At 41.1% G+C, this 11,524-nt stretch overlaps 2 protein-coding genes across 14 annotated transcripts; one reads left to right on the plus strand and one right to left on the minus strand.

Annotated features, from left to right (window-relative positions):
• Positions 1-249: 249 nt before the first annotated feature.
• On the minus strand, positions 250-3,155 carry LOC133911174 (uncharacterized). The gene is made up of 2 exons (XM_062353383.1): positions 1,036-3,155; positions 250-929 (listed from the first exon to the last, which is right to left on the minus strand). The coding sequence occupies exons 1-2, from the start codon at positions 2,499-2,501 to the stop codon at positions 905-907; spliced, it is 1,491 nt and encodes a 496-aa protein (XP_062209367.1). The 5' UTR covers positions 2,502-3,155; the 3' UTR covers positions 250-904.
• A 448-nt stretch (positions 3,156-3,603) lies between these two features.
• LOC133911182 (serine/arginine-rich splicing factor SR30-like) lies at positions 3,604-11,124 on the plus strand. 13 transcript variants are annotated; one of them, XR_009908620.1, is made up of 15 exons: positions 4,124-4,147; positions 5,710-5,802; positions 6,397-6,462; positions 6,687-6,761; positions 6,866-6,971; positions 7,053-7,099; positions 7,168-7,225; positions 7,419-7,468; positions 7,653-7,709; positions 7,818-7,906; positions 7,980-8,015; positions 9,701-9,865; positions 10,426-10,459; positions 10,547-10,609; positions 10,686-11,124. XR_009908620.1 is itself a non-coding variant. In XM_062353404.1 (14 exons), exons 2-14 carry the CDS (start codon positions 5,716-5,718, stop codon positions 10,698-10,700), a joined length of 783 nt encoding a protein of 260 aa, XP_062209388.1. In that variant the 5' UTR covers positions 3,604-3,721; positions 5,710-5,715; the 3' UTR covers positions 10,701-11,124. The 13 variants fall into 13 exon arrangements, 5 of the variants coding, with proteins under 5 accessions (XP_062209388.1, XP_062209394.1, XP_062209376.1 ...); XR_009908622.1 differs by having other exon boundaries at positions 9,701-9,838; XR_009908625.1 differs by having other exon boundaries at positions 9,722-9,865.
• Positions 11,125-11,524: the final 400 nt, after the last annotated feature.

An 11,524-nucleotide genomic window follows, 5' to 3' on the forward strand; every position in this document is an offset into this window, starting at 1 on the left:
CCATGCAATAGAATCCATATTCTACCCTTGGCACTGTAATATTTAAAATGATGTACCACAAATTTTGTATTAATGTTAATGTTTATCTTTACGAATAAAATTACTGACTTCTACTCTTCTTTTCGTATCGCTTAAATTTCTCAAAGTAACATCAATAGCCGAATAACAACATGAATTAAAAGAGACAGTACCTCAACATTAGGACAGCAAGTGAACAAAGTTGTTGCTCTCAGTCTTTTTATTGTCTTCCCCAGCTGGTTTTCCACCTCGGCCTTATAGATTTTGAAGTATTCTAATGCTTCATCCTTTGTTCTGAGCAAGTAGATGTAGCAGAACCTAGTAGCATCATCTATGAGAGTAAAGAAGTACCTCTTACCACCTTTTGTTAATATTCCATTCATCTCACACAGATCAGAATGAATCAACTCAAGCGGAGAGGTGCTTCTCCCCTCGACTGAGTTAAAAGGTTTGCGGGGCTGCTTTGCTTGCACGCACACCTCGCACTTGTGGCTCTTATCATAGTTATATGAGGGAATAAGATCCATTTTGCTCAAACGCACAATTGCTTCACTATTAACATGACACAAGCGAGAATGCCAAATATCAATGTTCTTATTAGAATACGAAGAATAGAAGATGTTTGCAGAGCTATCAAGAATAGAAATGCGGAACATGCCTCCGCAATCATAGCCTTTCCCTACAAACGACCCACACTTGGTCATCACTACTTTATTCGACTCGAAGACTAATTTTATTCCTTGCCGGCACAGCATCGATCCACTGAGTAAATTGCGGGTCATGGCAGGTACAAAAAGCACGTCCTTCAGGACAAGAGTCTTGCCAGAAGTCAATTTCAGGCTCACTTGTCCTATTCCGCGCACTGCTGCCGAGACTCCATTCCCCATCAGTACGGATCCACCATCTGCGCCCTGAAGAGAAGTAAAACACGTCTGATCAGCACATATATGTCTAGTAGCACCTGTGTCAATCCACCAACTAATTAGTGAATTTGCCATATAGGCCTCAGGTATATACCCACTGGTGGAGTTGCCTTTGCCAGTATCATTGGCCGATGCAACCGCCACATGCACTTGGGCTTTGGCTACCTTCTGCTGCTCAGGTGTTGGCCCCTTGCCCTTACGATTGCGACATCTGTTGGCTTTGTGATCCGACTCGCCGCAGACGTAGCAGACAATCTCGGGTTTTTTCTTCTTCTTCATTGCATTAGCCTTCGGTCCCGAAAACCCAGGCTTGGTCTTCTCTTTCTTCGCATTCTTACCAGGATGGTTCTTGTGCTCGACAAGGTTTGCTTGAGCAGGCACCTTCCCTCCACCATAGCCTGCCTTGGACTTCTCCTCGACATTTATTGCAGCAATGAGCTCATTTAGAGTCAACCGCTGCTTTAGATGCCGACGTGCAGTGACAAAGTCACGCCAAGAAGTAGGCAGCTTAGCCAGAATGGCATTAATCTGAAAGTTCTCAGGGAGGACACATCCATACTGGCCTAAGTCCCGCACGATCAGTTGTAGCTCATGGATTTGTTCCATGACTGATCTGCCATCTCCCATGCGAAAATTCAGGTAGCTTGCCACCATGAAGGATTCGTTGCCGTTGTCGCTTTCAGCATACTTGTCATTCAGCTCCGTCCACACCTTCCGAGCTTCCCCGAAGCTCACGTAGACGTCGAAGAGCCTGTTCGACAGAACAGCCAAGAGACGTGCCAGGGCAGAAGCATTTGCCTTCTCCCAACGGGCCCTTAACGCGTCAAGACGCGTTCTTTCGACCTCGTCTAGCACGGCTTCCCCTTGGGGGGCGGGCGGCTCTTCGGTGAGGACCCAGTATAAACCGAGCTCCATCAACCACAGCCTCGTCCGGGCCTGCCAGCGCTTAAAGCCGGTCCCATCAAAGCACTCAGGCTTAATCGCGTCCGAGGACGACGGAGGGAGGGCAGATGAGCTAGAGCTAGCCATCTCAGAAGCAAAAATCGGATTTCTGGATTGTTGAATAATTTGTGATATATAGAGCATATATAATATTCCACAAGTATAATTACAAGAATGAAAATTCAAGCTAGCTATACACATGATAAGGAAGGGTAACAGCTGAGTAAGAGCATAACCAAAGCAACCCTCCATGTGTAACATCAATAGCCGAATAACAACATGAATTAAAAGAGACAGTACCTCAACATTAGGACAGCAAGTGAACAAAGTTGTTGCTCTCATATTTAAGCTCAACAATTGGCCCCAAGCCTTTGAAGACTTGCTCCCAAATTGTTCTAATGATCTAATCAAATATTGGGCTATCCATAAGATCTCAACTAACAAAAGGATCTTGGACAATATACCAAGCATGAGCACTGGATTGTGAGCTGTGCTAAACCAGAGGTATTCCATGCGAAAACATTTGGTCATTACAAAAGTAATACCAGCAAACAGACGATGAAATCTACTGAATTTTACCAGTACAGAGCATATCCAGATATGAAAGAAACAAGCCATCACTGGAATCTGTGGCCAGAAGACCACCAACAGTGATGAATATATCACTCAGATCAACACCTGAGACAAGTAAACTGCCGCACAGACCAACCACTAGTTCACAGCTCACACATCCACAATACCAAAGATCCTAATGCTATTGTTCTTAAGCAATAACCCAATATAAGATCAATTATATCATCACAGAGCATTTAGACTTCAGCATGCTGTACAGAATGTGAAAAGAGGATAAAAACTCACAGTGAAAGGAGATGAAGAGATTGAATAATCGGGGCAAGGCACGACTCGTCGGTCGCAGTCCCAGAAATCCGATTGCCCGCCGTAGCGCCGACAATAAGGAAGACGGAGATACAATCCCCAAACCACACTGCAGCCGGCACGTGTGGGCGAACTTCCGGCGTATGCAACTCCGGACCAACACCGCTCACTTCCAAATCTCCGAAAACCAGGTCTAGCCGAGAAAGACTCGGATTCAACCGGCCAAAGATCACTGGGAAGAAGAGAAGATTGGGGAAAAACTCACAGAGAGAAACTCTTCATTGGTCTGCTCTTCGGAGAGGGGAAGGAGGAGGGTCTATATCGGGAAACCTGCACCGGCCGGCCGGAATCAAATCCAAACCGAATTGCAGCTCCTCCGGCTCCCAGGCGCACAGAGCGGACGACAGTTGTCGCCGCCGCACGCCCAGGTCCCAGCCATCCCTTTCCTCCATCTCTCCTCTGCGGAACCCTAGCAACCAGCTGCCTTTTAAGGCTAAGAAGACATGGGCTGGGCCAAACCACGAGCTCAAGCCCATATCAGCTGTAATTTCAGCCCAGAAGAGTTCCAGCACATTGAAAATTTCAGAAATATATGCAACACTAATTTCATTCTAATAAATAAATAAATAAATACAGGCACCTATCCTACTTTTATTAGGTGACAGGTCCATATCACCACGAGAGATAGGTAACCAGACTTATCTCGGGCGACTGGATTATAGTTGTGCAGTTTTTCAAAATAGGCATGTCTCTTTTAAGCCCGGACCGTCCCACAGGCCACAGCTGGCTGCCCGCAGCTACAACGCACGAATCTAGAAGCACCCCCCGCAGCCACAGCCGCTAGTCGTTTTCTTGTCGCGGGTCCCTCCTCCTCCCATCCATCCTATTTCCACCACGCGGCGTCGCCTCGCCTCCAGAGTCCCGAAGCATCTCGACCCCTCTATCTCCCCCACTCGCCGCAGGTGCGCCCGCCTAATCCCCCACTCACCCGAACGGAATTTCTCTCTTTTCTTTGATTGATTTGATCACGTAGTCACCCGTCCGTTCTTCTAATCGTGCTCCACCGAAGCCTTCTCTCGTCGCTTCCTCTTCCGTTTCTTCGATGCGATCGCGAGGCATCGAGTTCAGATCATTCTTTCTCTCCGTTCAGTTCGTTGCGGTTTTGTCTGCTGCGTAGTACCCTGGTAATCTAATCCATCCGTGCATGGTTCGATTAGGTTATTCGTCTTCTTCTTCAGCGCGCAGGATCATCCTAGCTAAGATGTGGGTGAAGTTTTTTCCCCCAAAATCTTATTTTATCCAAATCGTCTGACTTAACCCGTGAAGTCGGGGAACAGTGATTCGCGAGATGGTGAACAGTAATCTACAATCGAAATACTGTAGCAATGGTACTGTGATAATTCTGCTGTTAGCAAAACGCAGTAACATCAAATCCTATCCATCCATTTGAGATCTAATGTTAGGGTTAGTGGTTTAACTGAACCCCCATGCGTTACTTTGTGTCCGCCTTTTGTCTATGTGCTTTTAAGGCCAAAACTATTATCCTACCTGAGCCTTTGAAATCTTGATGCATGATTGAGCACTCTACAAACTACAATACGTCGCATACACATGCAAAATAGAGTTTTATTACCTGCAGATCAGTAGATTATACTGTAGCATAACTGTACCTTTTTTTAAAAAAAGTGAAAATGTAAAATATGTCATAGTGGTCTTGTTACACTTTTCCATGAAGCACCATTTCTTTGTTGCATTTCTATTTCATTCTTATATAAAATTTTCTAGTCCATCTGACAATAGTGAAGGTCCAGGAACAGCTGTAACCCCTTTTTTTTGGCAAAAATGCTAGGTATTTACAGCTAATAATGCATATGTGTATGTGATACACTCTAACTTCCCAACAGAAAGCCTAGCAGAGCAAAAGGGCACATCTTAGTGAGCTCTCTATTGAAATTATTGAGCATGATCGCTACTAAATTTGTTGATTGTCCACCCTGGGGCTACCGCTAGTGTCGGGAGGATATTTTTGATAATGTATCATGTGAAAAACAAGCTACAAAGTACTCCCTCCTCTCTTGAACAGTAGTCGTTAGCCCTCAACACATGAAGCAAAGCTGCTGTCATTTCTTCTTTCTGTGACCTATTTATTGCTTGCTCCCATCAATAATTAATGGCACTCACTTCACCACCATCGTTCAATTCAAATTCCAGTTTCAAATAGCTGTTAATAGGGGCTCCTGGGAAAACACTGCCCAGAAAACCCAAAACTACATCTATTTGAGAGCAGAAGTAAGTTCATCTAGTTCAGAACCGAGGTAGTAGCATGGGGCTGATGACCTTTTTCAACATGCTAGTGACTAAATGTCATCAAACATTTTCTGGGCATAATGAATCGTTGTGTCAAACTTCAACTTTTCTTAAAAAGTATTTTGTGATGTGGTTTTAACGAAAATATGTTTCATTTGAACTTCTGACTATCTATGCCATTCAAACTATTCTGCTCCTTTGTTTGATTATATCACTTTAGTTTTGTTGGACCATTTCACTTAAACTGGCACCCCTATCGTTGAAATCCTAGTGCCACTACTTAGCATGCAGGTCTCTCCCACCATGTTCTTCACACACATTCAATCGTGAAGCACTTATTTTCTTCTTTCTTTAGCATGTTGGGTAGTAAAGATGTGGAATTTCTGCTTGCTTTCTTGTGATTCTCAGTTCGTTTTCCAATGTTTGGGTTTTTAAGAATTTGTCTCTTGCCACTACCATGCTTTCGCTTGGAAAAATCAGTATAGAATTTTAGAAAAAAGGGAACCTTCTTCAAGATCTATATTTGTTTGTGCTTGTATTAATTTCTGCATCACGTTTTAGAAATTTTGTGAAATTTCTAAAACTGCATTGGGCTTTCCCCCTATATTTTTCCATCTGTTACTTACTTAACCTTTAACTGCAGAAAACAATGAGCAGGCGCAACAGCCGCATCATCTATGTAGGCAACCTCCCTGGGGACATCCGTGAGAGGGAGGTAGAGGATCTCTTCTACAAGGTGGGTTGTTAGTGGTTTACTCATATTTTTGTCGCACTTTTCCTTTCTGCAAGCAGGTAGTAGATCAATCAGGGTATATGTCTAATACCTGGTCAATTAATAACAATTGTCTATCTCCGCAACTTACATATCCTATCAATGTGAGATTACACTTAGGAGTTGAATGTTTTCAGTTTTAATTTATAACATTAACTAGCATTTTATCTGCAATTTGGTTTAGGACACATGAATTCTTGTTTGATTTTAAGCTGTCGATTTGGGATTTTATGATTTTTGTTTAATTGTTTCAACCAAAGAAAGTCCGTGCATGTAGTTATCTTTGTCTGTTGTAAACAATGTACGCTATTTTGCAATGATAATTTGTAGCACCTTTTATTGTGGTTGTGGTGCATGGCCTACGTTTTTAGGGATCTGTTAGTCTAATTCTGCATGAGGCGCGATTTGCCATATATGAAATTCTTGATGATGCATGCGGTAGAGAGGAAAACTTATCCCATGTTGCAGGAGCAAAAGTATCGACAGTGTAGCATCATTATATTTCATGAATTTTGTATGACAATATGCATGCCTTAGTTTTTCCTTCAACTTGTGCAGTACGGAAGGATTTTGGATATCGACTTGAAGATTCCTCCAAGACCTCCTGGTTATGCTTTTGTTGAGGTGAGGATATTTTGCTTCTGTCATGTCCTCTGTAAGAGTATTTTCCTTCTACTGAGCTTACGTTCAATTTTTATAACAGCATCTCAATTATTGTTTATAGTTTTACATATATTAGTTTAGATCATGTGTTTCAACTATTAAAATTTTAAAATGAATTCACTGCTTGAATTTGGTTTTGATATAGCTAAACATTTAGTGTTAACAAAAAAGTTATGCTTTTGTAGTTTGAGGATCCCCGTGATGCTGATGATGCGATCTATGGGCGTGATGGGTATAACTTTGATGGCTACAGGTTGCGGGTATGTATATCAAGATGTGTGTTTCTTTTATTGAGTGATTGTCCCAGAAGAGAGGACTGGTTTTGGTTTGTCTTGTGGCTTTTGGCATTTTTTTTTCTACTCAGGTTGAATTAGCTCATGGTGGAAGAGGTCAGTCTTACTCTTATGATCGTCCAAGCAGCTATAGCAGTGTACACCGTGGAGGTGTTTCTAGGCGCTCTGATTATCGCGGTTTGTAGTTTTATATTTTGAGTAAGTTGACTGATAGCTCCTTACAGAAATTCTCATAATTTCATTTTGTGAACCATGCAGTTATGGTCACTGGTTTACCTTCATCAGCATCGTGGCAAGATCTGAAGGTACTGCCTTCGTATCAAACTTCCACTTGTAGATTTTGTTGGAAAGAACTTCATTTTACTACATTCAGGACCATATGCGACGCGCCGGCGATGTCTGTTTCTCTGATGTATACCGTGAGGCGGGAGGTTAGTGATTGATACTCCTAAATTCATTTTCTTCTATTTCATGGCATCAGATGGTAAACACTGTGTTGGTCACTAATTGGTTATATCATGCGGCCTAAATTATAACTTCACCGTCCCTTTGAAAAAAGAATTCTTCACACCATTTTGAATTTCAGCATATTGATGATATTTATTCTTCTTTTTTGTTCTGCAGAAACTATTGGTATTGTGGATTATACAAACTATGACGACATGAAATATGCGGTAGGTTTAGCATGCCTTTTACTCATTGCTTTTGAAATGAGCGGATTAACTATTTTTTTCCTCATCGATTGCAGTTTCAGAGGGTCTGTACAGTTTGTTGACGAGGAAGCTTTGATTAAATGGTGTTTTTTCCTGCTTCATTTGGCATTCTTTACTCTTATGATTTGTCTTTGCCATCTCGCAGATTAAGAAGCTTGATGAATCGCAGTTCAGAAATGCATTTTCACGGGCTTGTATCAGAGTATGGAGTTTCATGTTTTCCTCAACTAGTTTTGAATTTGTTAAGGTGATGCTTTATGCATGTCCATTTGACCGTGAACTAACATCAATTGTTATTATTCTATTATAGGTGAGGGAGTATGATGCTATATCACGAAGCAGGAGCCGTAGTCGCTCGTACTCGAGAAGTCCCAGTTACAGCAGGAGCAGGAGTCCAAAGTAATGTTTTATTTTCTCATGTTTTACCTTTAAGTCTTATGGAGGCACTGATTCTGATTTGTTGTTTCCTTAGATATGTTTCTCGGTCACCCTCGCCTGTGCATGAAAGGTATAGATCTGTAGGGGTACTGGAAAACATGTGTTCGTTTCGGTGGGCGCTGTCTATAGGGCGACTTCTGGGTCGAATCAGAAAGGGAGGTACTTAGAATAGATCGAGATAGTCAGACTATAACGTCGAGAATGTTATAGCGCTGCGAAAGAAGGACATTCTGATCGACCCGCGTTCGCTGTAATTCCAATTCTCGTAATCTTTGATGAATCTCCATTATCTCCATAATCTTTAGAGATTCTTGTGGTGATCACTAAAGTAGAAGAAATCGGCTGAAACAAGAGATATGCAAGAGCTCGACTGAAAGATACGAGTTTCCTCGATTTAGAAACTGGAAGCTTGAGAACCAGGAGTGAGTTCGTCCCAAGGGTGGGTTCGTGAGATGGAGAGTCATGCATAGTAGGCCATCTCCTAAAGCTTTCTTTCAACTGCCCTCTCTCATTTCTTCAGGAAGTGTTCTTCCCATGGAGGCACTGATTCTGATTTGTTGTTTCCTTAGATATGTTTCTCGGTCACCCTCGCCTGTGCATGAAAGGTATGTGGATCTATATTGATGGGAAAAATACATTTGTAAGATCATAAGTGCTAACATGGCATGTGGATGCTATACCTGCAATTTTATTGTTAGAAGTAACATGGTACGTGCTCCTTAAAGAAAAATGCAACAATCAGATCTTGTCATTCGTGATCTTCAACATATGGTGTAATACAACTATGGACTATGGTGTTAAAAAAATTCTGAAACCTCTCTTTATACAGACATGCCATTTTATATACATCCTAAAGATGAGTGCAAAAACCAATGATAGGAGAGTGCCATATCTCTTATTTGGTTCCTATTGTCTAATATGCACCCAACGAACCAAATGCTTCTTCAGAGTCTAGAGTCTAGCTTCCCACAAAATTCTACATAATGCAGCTCTAGATTTTAAAGTGTGCACTGTACCCCCAAGCTTCTAGAGAATGCTCCTTCAGAGTTTAAGAGTAAAGGCTCTACCACAAACTTCTAGAGAATCTTCTTAATGGCAAAGTAGGGAGTGTTTCGCCTTAAGAAGCATGCTAAGTTGAAGAGGGGAAACCTGGGTGACAGTAGGCAATGAGAGGGTAAACAAAAGAACCTCACTAGAATTTTGCCATCTCTCAAAACTGTGAGTTCTCACTTATACTAGCATTGTTACATGTATATTACTCAAATATTTTTTAGTATGGAAGCACATCTAATTTCTTCCCTTTTTTCTCTTTTTGTCATGGGCAAGCTTTAGTTCTCTGATTCTCTCCATATTTCTTCACACATCACTAACCTTTCAGTTCATCTTTACCTTATTCAACGAACAAATATGTACTTAAACTATACTTCATACTTATATATTAAAAAGCAAAAAAAATTCTACACATTAAAATCGCACTAATTTACCACAGATTTCACTCATAACCTGCTGCAAAGCAGAGTTCATTCTTGTTTCTAAGTAAGGCTACAAAGAAACAGAAGTAGGTGCCAGATTTTTTTTATCTGAAATAATTGGAATTTGTCTTCTGGTTTTTAACTGTTACGATTAATGCTTGTGATGTACCACTCTCTTTAAGTTAGTATGATTTGACTCTCTTTTCAAATCATCATGACTAATTTACTCTGTGGTTCAATAAGAAAACACAAAAAGCTGGCTGGCTAACATGCACTGCTCAAGGTTTGCTTCTGTTTTTCCTAGATCTGGCCATGCAGCGATCTGGGGACTGCATTGCTAGAATATTGGATCTGTTTGAGAATCAGAGAGGATGTTTTGGAACTTGGGATAGTAGAGCTGGATGGTGATGCATGCCTGACAGTAAGGATACGCGAAGTGGATCTTATGGTATTATTAAAAAACTGATGATTGTGGCCACTTAAATTTCAAATAGTCCATAAATGATCCTCAGACCTCAATTCATGAGGTTGTAAGCTTCTTTGAACTAATTTTGCCATCCTGGTACATAAAAGAGAGACAATATGGTGCTTGGTACAAAAAAGTTTACTCTAGCAAAAAAAAAAAAAAAACTTTGGCACAAAAATGTGGACATTAACAATTAAGACACATATTGCTTACTTTTTTTATTTGCAGTTCCATTTTTAATCAGACTATGCCTGATAGGTTGAAAAAGAATACTACTTTGTTTGTTAGCTCATAAAAACGTGTAGGCCATAAAACATGAACACCGAAATGTGTACTTAGCACTTTAGCTCCCATCCTGAATCTATTTTAATTTCTAAATCTTTTTAGTGTTACCTCTATGTGTGTCCGATGGATTTGTTAGTTATAGATCACATTATTAACACAGCTTTGAGTAATGGATTTTGTTTCTGGGACCTAGTTATAGATCACATATTACTAACACAGCATAGAGTAATGGATTTTGTTTCTGGGACCTTCTGCAGATCCCTATCAAGGTCTCAATCCCCTGCTTCTTCTGTAAGTGTTTTCATTGTAAACTCACAAGTCAACTAGATCCTATTTTTCAATCTCTTGTGGAATGTAGTTAATTTAACTCTTTTGCAGCCTTCTCGTGGAAGATCTGTGAGCAGAAGCAGGAGCAGGAGCTTATCCCCTTCTCGTTCTCCTGTAATAGCAAAACCCCAAAAGAATCGCTTATCACTGCTAGGAACTTCATGCTAATCTGATGTTTACTTGATGGCAGGTGAGATCTGATTGAACTTGGATACCATTGAAGCAGTGAGCAACTATCCAGATAGGGGAACATGAGAAGAACATGGATTACGATAACGATGTTCTTGGTGACTCCATTGTTGCCACTGCTCTCCCTCACTTGGGAGGGCGCCTTTTATTTAGTGCTTAATAATTATATCATGTTATGAAAGAGAGCCTCATGCGTAGCATGCTTGTGTAAACTGAACTTGTGCGTTCTAGCAGTCATGCGTAGCATGCGGAGGATAATCTGTACTTTGTGGTGGCTTGTCTTACCGTAAGTTCATTGCTGCTGTATGCATCGCAGCTCATTTGATTGCTGGTATACCTTTTATCAGTAGTTTGGCCAGTACACAGTTATATGGTTTCAGTGTGCTACTGGTATATTGTTTAAATGTTATGAATTTTTTTGGGCTTGTTTGGGGCATGTAGCAACGCTTGTCCTTTCTTTTTGGCAATTTCGATTAGATTGGGCCACCGCTTGTTTCTATGCTAAAATACTGATTAGGTTATGTTTTATTTCCTTCTCTAGTTCTTGTTTGGAGCCAAAATGAGTCATGGAAGCTCATGCAGAAGCATGTTTACTTCTGTTCCCGTTATCGTGTGGCAACCAAGGCATGATAATCAGAGTTCGTACTTGTTACGAATAGACGTCTTTTGATGGATAAACATGCGATTAATTAGTCATAACTGTCATTAGCAGTTATCAATGTAATTAACAGCCATAATGACGAGACCATCCAGAAGCAAGGTTAGGATACCGTCCATCCGAAGAGTACGATGATGGAGGGAGTAAAGTGGGAATAAACCGTCCGTCAGGTAGGACTGGTG

The sequence above is a fragment of the Phragmites australis genome, chromosome 1 (assembly GCF_958298935.1).
Source record: "Phragmites australis chromosome 1, lpPhrAust1.1, whole genome shotgun sequence".
Lineage (NCBI taxonomy): Eukaryota > Viridiplantae > Streptophyta > Magnoliopsida > Poales > Poaceae > Phragmites > Phragmites australis.